General features: G+C 38.2%; 2 protein-coding genes across 2 annotated transcripts; both read right to left on the reverse strand.

Annotated features, from left to right (window-relative positions):
- Window positions 1–748: 748 nt before the first annotated feature.
- On the reverse strand, window positions 749–10974 carry nploc4 (NPL4 homolog, ubiquitin recognition factor). Its single transcript, XM_043254074.1, has 17 exons — window positions 10817–10974; window positions 9953–10033; window positions 7661–7770; window positions 7347–7574; window positions 7102–7150; window positions 6782–6876; window positions 6577–6700; window positions 6196–6375; window positions 5660–5746; window positions 5292–5363; window positions 5093–5219; window positions 4692–4852; window positions 4048–4119; window positions 3710–3802; window positions 3398–3517; window positions 2715–2817; window positions 749–2566 (listed from the first exon to the last, which is right to left on the reverse strand). The coding sequence occupies exons 1-17, from the start codon at window positions 10829–10831 to the stop codon at window positions 2409–2411; spliced, it is 1875 nt and encodes a 624-aa protein (XP_043110009.1). The 5' UTR covers window positions 10832–10974; the 3' UTR covers window positions 749–2408.
- A 611-nt stretch (window positions 10975–11585) lies between these two features.
- On the reverse strand, window positions 11586–15196 carry pde6gb (phosphodiesterase 6G, cGMP-specific, rod, gamma, paralog b). The gene is made up of 4 exons (XM_043254168.1): window positions 14960–15196; window positions 13649–13849; window positions 13434–13474; window positions 11586–13165 (listed from the first exon to the last, which is right to left on the reverse strand). The coding sequence occupies exons 2-4, from the start codon at window positions 13792–13794 to the stop codon at window positions 13089–13091; spliced, it is 264 nt and encodes an 87-aa protein (XP_043110103.1). The 5' UTR covers window positions 13795–13849; window positions 14960–15196; the 3' UTR covers window positions 11586–13088.

A 15196-nucleotide genomic window follows, 5' to 3' on the forward strand; every position in this document is an offset into this window, starting at 1 on the left:
AACATAATACAAAACCTATTTAAATATGAGAAATGTTTCTATATCTACCTATTTTCATCCACATAAGCTAAAAGCATACCGACAGTGACCACGACATGCCAATCGGCTCTTCCAGAAACTGTTCAAAGGTTAAAAAAAAAAAAATGGTAGCAGCCTCTCAAAGGATATACAACCATTCCATAAAACTGGTCCTTACTTCCGTGGAGGTAGGTGTAAGGGGAGATAAAGTGTTAAATGAAGAGGGCTAGATAGAATCCAGATGTGTCAGACTGAACATCTGAGAGTTTCAGGTAAGATGTTTGATGTCAAGTTCACTCTACCTCAGCATTCCAGCGACTCATCTGCCACACATATGAGGTCCTTGTGAGCAGCTGGAGGTGAAACTTCTTCAACTTGAGAATCACAGAAACAAAAATTGAGCTAGACATAAATAAAAAACATACCATAAAATCTTTACCCACGGGACAAATGCATATTTATGCTAACAAGTAACTGGTTTGTGTGACATACTTTAAAGCACCTTGAATAAATCCATATGCTCAGTTTGTATGTGATGTATGCAGAGCTTTTGAAGTATATCTAAAACAATACATCAAGCAGCACATAGCCCCATCTGGTCTGTCCTACCTTACAAATGAATCAACTTTTGTATTTTGTAACCAAAAGTGTTGCTGTTTAAAGCCAAACTAATTCATTAGTCATTTACTTACACAAAATCAGGAAATAAAAAAAAGACAAGACCACAGAATCCAAAGGAATCAATTTTATTGTTGAACTTTTTTCTTTATATTTAAAACCCCAAAACCAATTGAAAGCATACAACTCAGGGCACCTGTGTTTTTTTTGTGACATTAGGGCCTAAGCACAGCTATCTGCACCTCAAACCTCAAAACTAAAGCAAAAATCAGATTTCAATTTGTGAACAGTGGGTGCCCATTTAAGTGAATCAAGACTGAATTGTAGAGTTGGAAATTATGGGCGAGTTGGAGAATTAAGAAAATTTAAGAAACTCTTCAAAATAGAACACAAATGTAAACATCTAGATCATTTCAGAGGCCTGAAATTCTCCTGAATGCATATTTAAGAGATGTCTTTGGGCTGGTTTCTAAAACACTGAGTCGTGGCCGAATGAAAATGACTGTCAGAAGACAATATAACCCTGTATCCAGCCAGTAAAATCTATCTTCTGAACTACACAGACAAGTGTAGAAAATCTGAGATTGGTTAAAAAAAAGTCCAAAGCAAAGATGTCAATCAAGTGGAATAAGTTTAGACTTTGCTTTTATATTTGTAGCTCTGTTCTTCCCTATCAATCAATCAATCAATCTCTCTTGATCTCCACCAGATGTGGAGCTGACAGGTGAGAGAGCGTGCTCAAAGACGGCCCTGACAGAACCCTTTGAAGGTGCAATGGTACAGGCTCCTTAAGGGCTGAACGGTGGAAAAAAATCTCCACAATTGACATCTGGACAAGTGCCAGGGGGACGGAAGGGGAAATCGGTAATGAAAGGGCGATGACAGTGAAATGGTGCAGAAAAGGGTACCAGCACCAAAGTTGGGTGGCTACAGTTTTTGCAAAGCAAATGTAAACCAATCCACATTTAAAGCATAGCTTCTTAAGCCTTCGACAGTCAATTGCAATCTTGAGGAAAAGGAGCCTCTGCAGCCAAACCAACCATTCGTCTTCAAATCTAATCAAGCATTGATGATAATAGATGCTCAAAGAAACTCATCGTCCATCAAAATAAAGTGTTATGAAAAAGGAATGGAAGAAAAAGCAAGCATGCGTGTTCAGTGAAGAAAGTGTTTTAAACTACGGTCGATCTAAGAAACCGTGATGATGTAAAAAGATCAGTGCGGCAAACCACAAAGCTCCTTCAGCTGCGTGTTTACTTCAAAATGGGCTTGAAAAAGTAATTTCCCTCAACATATAAAATCCTTTGAAATTAAATAACAGTATTATTCCTTCTCTGTTTATTATATACACAACATCCTCAGTGAGAGTTGGGGATAGACGTTTAATATCAGATGTTTCACCAATGGTGCTGAAAGGTTAGTTTGGACCACAGAGGGAGATGAGGAGGGTGGAAGGAGCTTCGCCCAAGTGCTTGTCTAAATAAAAGTCCCAGAATGCACTGGGCTCACACAGAGAGTGCTACATGGGTACAACCCATCATCTTCGGGCCATCAATCATCATCATCATCATCAAAGTGATGAAGCTCACAGCGTTGGATCGGGCGCATATTCGGGCACGCGGCTGGCATCGGCGTTTAGATGCGACACAGTCAGTGAGGGAGGGGAGGAGTTAAGGATTAGGCATTCTAAAACGGCAGGAATACAGGGAAGCACGCCCACTCTCACTGCTGTTCCCGGTGGGATGTATGGTGCAGCCCGGATTCGTGGGGTTTTAGCTGCGGGGCAAACTGCACATCTCGCAGTGTTCGGTGCCAGGTTGGTTCATGAAGGTGCAGTGGAGACAGGACCACACAGCTGAAGAGGACTGAGGGAGAGTTGGGCCACCCATGGCATAATCCAGAGATCCCGACTGCTGCCCTCCAACGGTGCCTGGGATTAACAAAAGAAATAGTCTGCTAGTAGGAAACACTATTGAAGAAGTGCTAAAAAAACTGATGAAAAACAAGTTAAAACACTTAAAATGACCAATTAAAGGTAAATAAACAATGCTAAAATAAAACTACTCGGGACTACTCACTGCAGAGCTGCTCGATTGTGGCCCACTGCTCAGATTTCTTCCAGGTTTGAGCCAACTCTTCATTGGATGTCTTCACTGCATCCAGCAGAAGCCCAATGCTGTCCTGTAGACATCAGAAAGAAGGAACATATATGTGTGTGTGTGTGTGTGTGTGTGTGTGTATATATACATATATATATACACACAAATTCTATAGTTTGAGCTTTAAAAAAAAATAAATAAATAAAAATAATAATCATCATCAAGCAAGGTAAGATGACAATGACGAATCACAAGGGTGCAGAACCATGAGGACTGGTCCATACAGATCACGGATCCTCTACGGATCGTTTCACCCCCACTATACAGATAAATACTAGGTTTGCTGCGATAGATGGTATTGACGGTGATACTCGTGTTAAGCCGCAACACCAGTTATTTCACTTGCCCAGCGTAACACTGTCCTACACAGTGGTTTTGATTTTCTATATAATAAAAATTATTTTGTTCTGTAAGAAAACTACAGTTACAGTGATAGATAAAAACAAAAAACAAAACATTTGTTTCTCATTTGTTCCATGTTTTTTTGCCAAATTGTTTTACTTACACTGTATATTTTATATATAAATTTCCCCTTTTTTTTTTTTTTTACACATTAATGTGTATGCCGTCACAACACTAATAAATACAAAAGAAAAACTCACCTGTAAGGGCATGACCTCATTGGTGACAAGAAAGAGAAGCAAATGGAAGTCTGAGACGATGTCCAGGAAGGAGGTGGAGGAAGTACACTGGGAAAGATACGTCGCTAAACTGTGGAAGTCCTGCACACAAACAATTTTTAAGTCAATATTTCACATGAACTGCAAGACTACAAACAGTACATTTGACTACAATAAACTGTGTAAAAAAAAAAAAAAAAAAAAAACATTTTTATGCTCATCTTCACTGCAAGAAAAACAATGAGACGTCTTGAGATATGATACGAATCTAAAACATCATTCCTAAATGTGTACCTGTGTCTCTCCCAGAGCGTCTCTGTTTTCAATGGGGAAGCGAAGAGTAGAGGAAAAAGTGAAAACGGGGTCCTTTGGGAAAGTGGTGGTGATCTAAAAAACAGAGGTTTAAATAATAATAAATAAAAGACAAAGACAGTATATTAAAGCTCAATTGTTTACAGCCAGTTTAGTGTCGTGTACCATCAATTAGGGTTTAAAGACCAGCTATCCACTTTGGTCTATGCCTCAAAGAGGACAAGATCTAGCAGTATATAAACTACTTCGATGCGTAGGCTGAAGGTCTAGATACGATCAGTTGAAAAGAATGTAGTTATAATAACATGACAACTACTCACGTCAATGATCAAGTACTCCACTGGCAGCGGTCGGGCTAAATGTGTTATGTCATTGCCGAATTTGTCTTTGTCCTGGGGGTGAAGAAAAAGATTTGAAAACGTGAACCTTTTCATGCCTCACTGACAACTAATCCCATGCATTCCTGCGGAAGAAGTGACACTGATAAGACTGTTTATGCCCAAAGCAACAGAAATATTAACTTTCATTCCTTCTGTTTTACGAAATGTGATGTGCTCAAGTGAAAAGAAGCTCATACTGTTTAGAAACATGAGTCAAAACCTGCAAGTGATATGTTGGAACAGAAATGAAAAAAAATGTATATATAAGCACAAGAATTTCCAACACTGATGATCATGATGATGTTTATTTAGCAAAAAAATCAGATCATGACACACTAAAGATTGGAGTAATGTTTGTTTGTGTCAACATAGAAATACCATTTTAAAATCTATTAAAACAAAGTTATTTTAAATCATAATATTTTATAATGTAGTTTGTACTGTATTTTTGATCAAATAAATGCCTTGGTGTGTCTAATCAACTAATCAAAATTTTGATACTTTATGTGCATGCATTGTATGCATATCTTTGGTAACATGCTGCGTGACTGATCATCTATAGTAGGAGTGTTTCAGTCCAGTACCTTATAGAAGACATCAGGGACGTATTGCTCTGTGCTGGACTCTTTGGCATAGCCCAGTTCAGGAGCATCTCTGCAGGGCAGTAGACATTCATCCCTCACAAGAGCCATGCACTGATTGGACACTTGATACCCTTCAAAGTGCACCTGGTTATCAGGACCACCTTCCAACGCATAAAAAGGCTAGTCAAATCCATGCTGCGTACACTATATTTTCGTTAAGCAGTAAACCTGTTAAGTTTTTCCGGGTACCAATAAAATATTCAGTGGGCTGAGACGGATTTATCTTCCTCGAACTAAATACCACACAGGTTTTTGACACGACCAAACTCCTAAATTTATCAGCACACTGGACAACCGAAACAGCAGCAGTAAATCTTGCTCAAAAGGAGGAAGCTGCATACCCGTTGCCACCACTGTGACAAACTTGGATCCAAAATGGCCATCCGGGGAAAGCCGACACGCGTTGGCTTGTTGGTTCTGGAAGTCTCCAGCTGTGATGCACTCCTCTGCACTCAGAAAGTATGAATCCTAGACAGGTGACATGAATGCACTGGTTAATAATGATCTAAGAACGCACGGTGTAGTCAAATTTTAACTGACCTTGTTTCTGGTGTAGCGGACTGTGCCTATCCTGGTGTCCTCTGACAGAAGATCCGTGAAAATCCACCCCACCTGAAAAAAAAAAAAAAGTCAATATTACTAATTAAAAACAGCTTTTGATCCACATGCCCAGGCAGTAACAAGGGGTCACGACTGATCAGGCCCCTTTTCCATTATGCACCAGAGACAGTAAGTATCATATGGAAGCAATAGATGTGTGAAGAGAAAGGAACTCTAAGAATCCGGTCAGAGCCTCATAGTATGGACGAGAACACAATGTATGGCAGATCTACACTAAAATATAAAATTATATTTGATCAACTACAGTTAACTTAACCAATATTTAAGAGGAGTGGAAAAAGACTTGCCTTTCGCAAGCCTAATTTTGCAGCAATCTCCTCAACTGCTTCTGCCTTGGGATCTTCAATCAACTCCAAGCTGTTCTGGGTTGCAATCTGAGTCAAAACACACAATTCAGCAAAGCAATACTTGGCCGTACATCAATGAAGAAACTACAGCAATGCAATTTATTAGGCAATCTGGATTAAATGGCAGACATGGGCATGGGCAACATTGGTATGAATTAAATTTATTCATGAACTGAAACCTCTGGAATTAAAGTATTTAATAATTTGAATTAGTTATTATGGTTTTAAATTAAAAATAAAAAAAAATGTATTATCATAATTTGAGAAGAAACAACAAATGTCTTCTGATATGGGGTCTTGAGACAAAACAAGTCGAAACTGCTGCCCTAAATGTTAGTCTTTTATTGCCCTCTTGTGTTTATCTGGTATCACTGCTTAAAGAATAAAGGCTTATAGAATCAAATCGCTCATGGTTATAAAAACACTTGTTTTATTTGCAGTATGCTAGGCCCCTAATTGTGTTTAAGAGCTCTTACCTGAGGGGGTTCATAAATGGCGGCAACCTCAGCTCGAATGCCGAGAGGGATGTCTTTGTGCTCTGTGTAGCGTCCATACAGGTACCCCATCCGCTGGTTACCAGTCTTCCTCCAGAAGTCGAGAAAACGGTCCGCAATTGTGTGATTCTCAAACATGATGTTGTCCACATGTCGATATTTCTGCAATGTCATCAGATCGAATCAGACATAAAATATGACACTGCCCTCAGGGAGAGCTCATTTACTTGCCCAAGCAAGAAACAGAAGCAGCGGGTCCATTTTTAAACAAGAAATTGATTAGTGAACAGTTTGTCTGTATGTAATGTAAGAGTCAAATGAAAGTAAAGATGTTTATGATACAGACTGAGAGTAGCCGTGTACCTGTCTGTTGAGAGTGATGGCGCTGGGTTGGCATTTGGTACAGATGCCCTCTGGCCAGGGCGGATGGCCCTCGCAGCCAGATTTAATCTTACAGCTGATATTCTCAAGCGCCACAAACTTCCCCCTGAGAGACAGGATAACTTTATTAAAATGATTATATTCCCACAATCTTAAATGAGAATAGAAAGCTCTCAAAAGCACTAACTTGTCTGCTCCGCCGGTAAGTTTCCGGATGTAGGCATGAAAGGACATGTGTTTGACAGGTGGGTCGAGGTGGTTCAGATAGTCTTCATCAAAAGGCTAATGATACATAAAATGGAAGACAAAATGGCAACTTTGTACTTATGTGCCATGTAACAAATATATTTTTGAAAAAAAGAGTTTTTTAGAGTTTTAATTATATTCCATAACTCTTCCAGGCCTAGAAATCACACTTTTAAAATAAAATTCCTCACATATCCTTGTTTTCAGAGATTGTGCATGAATATCTGTGATGGCTGTAGAGGGTAGATCACAGGTTCTTACCTCTAAAGGTACGCAGTGCACACATTTCCCCATGGGACCGTGCCGGCACCTCAGAAACAATAAGAAAGAATGTAGTATAAACATAAAAATGTCTTAAATATTCTGTAGTTCTCGTATTGCAATGAATTATTCAGGAGGTTGCATGATGCATTACCTCCAAAGTATGGCATAAAAATAACTTTGGTTTTGGGAACATGTTCTAAAACCTTTTATTCAACATAATGAGGAAAGTAAGACAGACTTACAGCTGGGGGTCTCGGTTTCTGTAGATCTTTCCCTCTTGTTTGGACAGATACTGGTCAATGTCGTCCTCCTGGATCTGTGGTGCAGAGTGTGAACGGGATAAGGAAGATGATGATGAGGAGGATGAAGGGAAGGAAGGGTAGGAAGAAGAAGTGTGAGGCTGAGCTGTGTCCATGTTCTCAGTGGAGGGTCCAGCTGAGGATGGGAAAAGAAAAAGCATGTCGCCATGCCTAAAAGACAGAGGAAAAACAACTCCCGTTATATAAATACACATGCACAATGGAGTAAAGTCAGTCTCTCACAATGGCACGCTTACTTGATTTTCAGCAGACTGAGGGTCTTGTTCTGTGACAGGATCTCTCCGGTCTTGTTCCGGTTCAGGTAGACAGAGAAACCATTTGAACTGAAGCCAAACTCTTTGGCAACCTGACGAGAGTGTAGCACAGGGTGTCAGAAACAAGAAGCTGACAAGTCTTTTATTTTGCTCGTGGAAAAGTTAGATTTAACATTACTGCTGCAATTGGACTTTCCCTGTCCATTTCTCTTATCACCGTTTTAGAGCCTCCAATAATAAGCTGATAAATGTAGATGTGCTATTAAAATGTCTAAAGATTGTTTGCCTTTCAGAGATTGCTCAAACTAATGAAGTAATGAGAGTATAGTGCATGAGAGAAGCAATAAACTATACACTATTTTTTAAACACTTTATATAATAAAGAAACAATCAAAAAAATATATGAATCAATTAATAAGCCACTGAATCTAGTGAAAAGTCTCTCAATGTACCTTTCAGAGATGTGATGACACTGACGTGGCAAATTCATTACACTGCATATAACTACATATAACTAATTTCATATCACTTGTATAAAGTGAACTCATTCGTAGCTCGACAGGCTGTTCTGAAATAATTCACTATCAGGTTGTTCTGATAACAAGATAGCCTAATTGAGAACAGTACTCAAAAAACCAAAAAAAAAAAAAAAAACCCTCAGAAACAAATTGATCCATCATGTCCAAATGACTGTCCATTAGGCAACCGAAAACCTAGCAGAAGACCGATATCTTTACTAATCCAATCAGCAAAAGCTTTTACTGGTCACTCAGGGCACTAAATTTAACTTTTAGCTGTAACATACTACCCTGTTAATAACATATTCAGCATGGAGGCCTTAAAAATGCAGTGTGCATTTCTTTTAATCCATGCACAAGAGCACAAGATGCACTAAGCGCACGTTTTTCCAAAGCTAGAGCCCTCGACATCTCTCCATCTCTTTCCTGCCATTTAATCCCAAAAATCACTGAGAGACGGTCTCAATTGATCGCCGGCTCACTCTCCACCCTCCTGCTGAGAGACATGAATCTTTAATGGACCCTGCAGTATCTACATCAGGCAAACACAAACCCTCTGCCCATCTCAAAAGAGCCTTCAGCACCTTCACCTACCAACACCCTCTAAGACTCCTATTACAATACAAATTACCCTATCAAATGACAAATCTTTCATTACTTTATTGAATATTGATTACCTATTACTACATTTCTACTAAACACAGAACTAGTCAGACGCTGAAAAGAATTTTAGGAAAATTCTAGCAATTTTCATATAACAAATAAAAAATAGAAAAAGACAATAAATGCCCTGGTCACTTTCAGTAGGATTCTGGCCCCAAGCCCTGGTCCATTCCTGAATTAGCTGCAAGCACACCGCCCATCAAGCTTTGCACCACAGCAGAAATGCATGTCACTGCGGCCCACATCTGTGAGACTGCAGCGATTGGACATAGGTCTCCTTTTTCAGTGCCGTCTCATTAATAAAACAACATTCAGCAGGAACAGGAGTGTGTGGCGCTACTTTATAATGACTCACAGGATCGGATGCTGTGCTTTTGTTGTAGTGTTATTTTCAGCTTTTTCACAGACAGGTTCTGAATGCAACCGTTACATAAGTGCAGAGGCATGTCGATGGATCTGGGGTGAATAGTAACACCTGCTCTGTCATAACTATAGGGAAGGAGGAATTTCATTTGACGGTATATTTAACGTGAGGTTTTTTTTCTTCTTGCACTAAACAATTTTTTAACTACTTAGCTTCAATAGCTATATTCCATTTTTGGAGCAATAACATGTTAAATGCTACTGTTTATTTGATTTTTGATGTTCTCTTATACTCTACAAGGCTCACCAAATCAGGGAAAACTGTAACAGTTTAAAATACCATTTAAAATATTGTTTGGTATTTTATATACTTTTTATATATTAAAATGCATAGTATTCGTTTAATAGCAAAGCCATGGCAGTTTCGAAATCAATTAAGAAATATTTCTTATTATTATCATCATCATCATCATCATCATCAATTATTGATGATGATGATCATAGATTCGTGGCCACACTTTTTCATGATTCCTTGATGTATAGAAAGTTAATTAATTTGAAATAGAAATCATCTTTACGTTAAAGATGTCTTTACTGTAGTTTTTTCTTTTTTTAAATAAATGCTTCCTGGCTAATATACTGCATAGCTTACACAACTTTCACTAAAATGTTTTAAATTAAATAACTGTAAAATATGCTAAAAAAAATATCACAGTGAGCTTCCTTTTACCTTCTTGAGGAAAGCGGCAGCTGTCTCACGCTTCGTTGAGGTGATTTTTTTCATTCCCTCTGGAGACTGGACACGGATGATCTGTGAATGAATAAACATAGGGCAAGAGAAAGTAAGTTTACGGTAACTACAAGTACGTTTATTGTTCAAACTTCAGCTTGTTTCTCACACAGATCTAGCGCAGAATTACTCATCAAGAAATGTTACAAGTCGAAACAAAAGAGCTCAGCTACAAATCAGCATAACAAGCCAGTATGAATAAGAGAAAACAGGTGGTTGGAGAGCAGACCATTGATATCTGACACTCAATAAAGCCCCTCAGAGCCACACAATCCATGTCCAAACATCTCACTGAATGACATATTACATTAACACACAGCTACGCTCACATTGCTTTTTCTTAATACAAAAAACCAGAGAAAAACACCATGCGCTATTCAAAGCACTTTAATAAGTTACTCAATGTCATTCCACTCCCCAAACACAAAACTGCGAAAAACTAGAAGCTGAACAAACCATGCCGCCTTCCATTTTAACACCTCGGCTATTTCTTAATGTTACATTCAGCATCTAGACTTTAATGAGTAGTTGACATGAAGACAAGATGTGTCAATGCATCAACCTATGCCAAGCCACATAAAGTCAACCGAAGCGGAAATAATAAACCTCCGCTGCAAGTCATGAGGTAAATAAGTCGGATGTGTTGTAAACACGCGTATAAATGTTGTTTATAGTATTCAGTGCGTTTCTGGACGATTCTGGTTGAGTCTGATCATTAGCATAATGCTAACAATTCTGCTGCCTCATCACTGGATGACAGACTTCACTCAAACTGCCGAGATACACACGTAGACTGACACTTACTATGTTTTCCGCCATGTTGATGGGATGAACAGTCCCTCTTGATGTCGCTGAAATGAGAGTTGACGTATTTTAATATCGCTGTTTATATGATCTGCTCGGACCTATGCAGCGATGCCAAACTCATAGAGCCGGTGCTACATCTATATGAGTCCGGACTATGACGGCGTCCTGCTTAACGTCACCGGATAGAAACAAAGAGTTAAATGCTGTGTTCCTGTGTACGTTAAGTTACGTTTTTTGTTGCTACAGAATTTTCAAACTAGAGATTATGCAGATGCATATTTACACGCTAATATAACCTGTTTTTCATTGTAGTTTTGAATGTCATTGCTGTTTCATTTGCATGCTTATTACTGACTAATTAGAATTTTTTCAGAGACGTTGATCTATCTTGTTTACATAAGGTACATTTTTAATAGACACACTGTTTTACCGTGCATTCGATGCCAAGTAGAAGTAGAAATCTTGATTTTATTGTGAACAAATAAAATATTTCAGCACTGACTTTAATTATACATGTGTTTATTATTATTATTACCATATTATTATTATTATTATTATTATTATTATTATTATTATTATACAACAGGTGATTCTTCAAATAGCTAATTCATTACATTTGAAAAACAAAACATCCTTGTAGCTTGTAACATGTTTGTCTACATTCAAACATTTCATATTATCATTAAATAGCATAGCTCGTCTTACTGACTGATCAGAGGCATAAAAAACAGGCAAAGTATTTTTTCTCTTTTTTTCAAGCTTTATTTTGATCTCATCCTGTAGAGAGAAATCTTCACTTTAGTCACTGATGTTGTCAACCCTCAAACATGCCCTCAAAACAGATGCATGTTCAGCCTGAAACCCTACATCTGCATACAGGCCTAAACAACACAGAAGAACTTCACTGAAGACTTAAGGATTCAGAAGGACACACAATCCTACCACATAAAGGATCTGTGCAGAAATAAACAAATGTTCGTGCTTGTGCAAACCGTATCTTTTCATACTTTGGGTATATCATTTGGATGAATGAAGATCTGGCTGTGTGGGAAATAGGCTTTTATACTAAATGAAAAAATCCTAGAATGTGACTAAACTAATGGATGTACAAATGAATAAATGAACATAAAACAGTGAAAGATGGAGCATGCAACAAACATAAACATAGGGAAATAAACACTTGACACGATGCCAATAAAGTGAAAGAAAATTAGAAGAATTATTGGCTAGAAAATCATAAATCTATGAAAGATACAGGACATTTAAATGAATAGATTAAATTATAATTAATAATATTTTACAGTGAAATGTACAAATGGAAAGTAATGAATACATTAGAAATGATATTAAATGGGGCACAATGATAAAGAGATGACGATGATGACGATGATGATGATGATGATGATGACAAACGATGGTGATGAAAATGAAATAACTACACAAGAAAGAAACACAAGACATGACAGCCCAAACTGTTCCCTAACAGTCACATGAGAGACTTACTGAAACCGAGAATTATAGCCATAAACGAAAGCGTGCCTGTTTGTGTGCTAACATATGAACGCGTTGAATAAAGGGGTTGCAAAGCACAAAGCAAACGTGATATTAAAACAGTTTCTGAGGGTATCCATACACAGAATACACAGAAATGGAAAAAATAGTACAAGAGGGTGAAACTTTAAAATCTGCATTTATTACCCAACTGGGTATCTTGATGGGGAAATAACGGAATAAAATAAAGTTTTGGGAATCTAATGTCGGCCAGCAGTGTGTTTCATCTCTACAGGACTTCGATCTTTTCTTATGAACTCGGCGAAGGTGGACAGAGGAGGCACCGAGGCACGTGAAACGAGAAGCCATTCATTTCACGGGCACGTGTCTTGCTTTTACTCACTCTGAGGCTGTCTTGCTTGCGTACGTTTCGTGTTCCAGAAGAAAATCAGGGAAGGAGGGTGGAATGAGAAGAAGAGAGCAAAGAAAAAGAGCAGCGTTTTTCGCTAGTCAAACAGAACGTGATCTGACGAGACTTTTTCTGTTCTACAGTTTGAGCAGAACGTGTTCTTGGACTGCAAGAAAGAAAAGAAACCGGAGGGATAGACAGTCAGATTTGTTTTTGTTTTTTTTTGTAGATTTTTCGTCGTTTTTCCATTTTTATAAAAGTTGCTGTTTTTGGTGTTTATTCTGTTATAAAAGTCGGAATGGTCCACGTGGAGACGATGGCCAGGGTGGAGGCAGGTGCTATGGAGAACATGACAGGAAGGTGACGGGCTCAGATGATACCATACTGAGCCAGCTCGTGAAGCTCCAGATGGTTGAAGGCCTCCCAGGGGCAGATGACAGTGATGTCTGCAGGTAGAAACACAGCGGCATGAGTTCGCATCGATCAATCAAAGGGTTAACTTAAGCAGCTTGAACGCCAGCTAGCATTCAGGTCTGTTTAATCTCAGCGATGCCGTAAGATATCATATAGGGTGTCTGATGATGCTCGATACGAGAGGCTTGTCTGATATGCATGCACTGTCTGATCGGGCTAATCATCTCAGACAAGGTCGTCTTAGAATAGATGGTAAGTGATGAAGGTGAGAAGAAGTGAGAAGAAACGGATTATACTCACCAGTGCCTAAACCTTCCATGCCAGGGATGTCGTCTCCAAAGCTATTAAAAATAAATTAAAACGAATAATAAAATATACACATTTATTAACAGTCGTGGTGCAGAATTATTGAATATTATGCACAGTTGTAATTATTCAGAATTTTAGTATAATAAAGCATGCCTGAAGTGTGGAATATCGCAAAGGTTGTACTTTATGAGGGTACGGTTACTTACCCTTGAACACCCTTCTTTGGTGGTTTGCTCTTGAACTGGCGAGTCTGCCTCTGCTTGAACTTGGGTGGTCCTTTGCGTGGTGTGGCGGGACCACCGGTGACGCTGGTGGCGGATTTGATCTCTGGTTTGGGTGGCTCAAGATTCATGGCTGTCGGTCACTGCTGGTCTCTTTTCTATGTCTTCGCTCCCCGTGATGTAGTGCTGATGTAAAAGCAACAGAAAGACTGCAGTGAGTTTCTAGTTCACACCCAATGACATATTGATTTTTCTATTAAGTGGATTATGGCGACATCCTGGAAAGAAAAGTTGCTCTGAGAGACATATACAAACACACTTTTTTACATACACAATAGGCCAGAAAGGTTACAGCAATTGCAAGGTCGAACCGACACCTAATGAATATCTACGGCAGCCACTTCAGGCCGTTAAAACTATACTCATAATCCTCTTACTGATGAGTAATGCGCAAATCCAAATACATATTCCATTGTAATTGAATGTCTAACATGGCCCGTGCTCCCAGAAATGAGCTCAGGGGAAAGTGTGATGGGAAGGGTGACCCATTTTGTGTAATCCAGAGCTTGGATTAATAAATGTCCCCCATCCCAACAGTGGCAATCTGCACTTGGGTTAATCTTATTAAAGGAGGGATAACACTAAACATGCTGAGCAAACAGAAGTCAAAATATGACCTTCAGGTATATTCCTCAAAGAGACAATAATTCTAGTAACATCATATTCATATTCACGCAAACATTATATTTATAATAATAAAGCAATAATTTGTATACATATTGTCATATATGTTATATATATATATATATATATATATATATATATATATATATATATATATACTGTATATATTTTAAACAACATATAAGAATAATTACTAAAAATAATTTTCAGTGCATGCATATAAAGAACATTAAACATATTTTTGTGCAGTTAAACATAGTTAAAAATAATAAATAAAGAAAAAAAATAAAGTTTTGATATATTACAGATATATTGTATAAAAATAATGCATTTTTCCGTAATATTCTGTTTGGTCAGTTGTGGTATTCTGTTGTTATGAAAATTATCCATAAATAAATGACTTATCCCAGACAGCATTTCTTCTTAAAAAATGATTCAATAAATATTTCATACTAAATATAATTCAGTCAAAACCTCTTCAAAACATTTAACCCATAATATCTTTTAGTATCATGTACTATTATATATTTTCAGCCACACTGGTAAAAGATATTATTACAAAACAACCATGCATTCCTTACTGTTAATGAAATATTTGAATGTTGTACTCACCGGTTTGTTGATTGATGGGCTGTTGACTGGGTGCAGCTGCACCGTTTCTTACGTCTGTCTCTCCTGTGGAGGGATGGATGTCAACGCTTGGCTTTCTTTGGAAGTGGTGCAAGGGTTACAGGTCTTTTATACTCTCTGTCCCCCTCAGAAGATTAGGAAAGGTTACGCCTCCCGCCCCTGATCCCCTCTACTGCAGGTGAACACAGTATGAATGTATGCATTAAATGTGCATTTTTG

Source organism: Puntigrus tetrazona, chromosome 12, assembly GCF_018831695.1.
Source record: "Puntigrus tetrazona isolate hp1 chromosome 12, ASM1883169v1, whole genome shotgun sequence".
Lineage (NCBI taxonomy): Eukaryota > Metazoa > Chordata > Actinopteri > Cypriniformes > Cyprinidae > Puntigrus > Puntigrus tetrazona.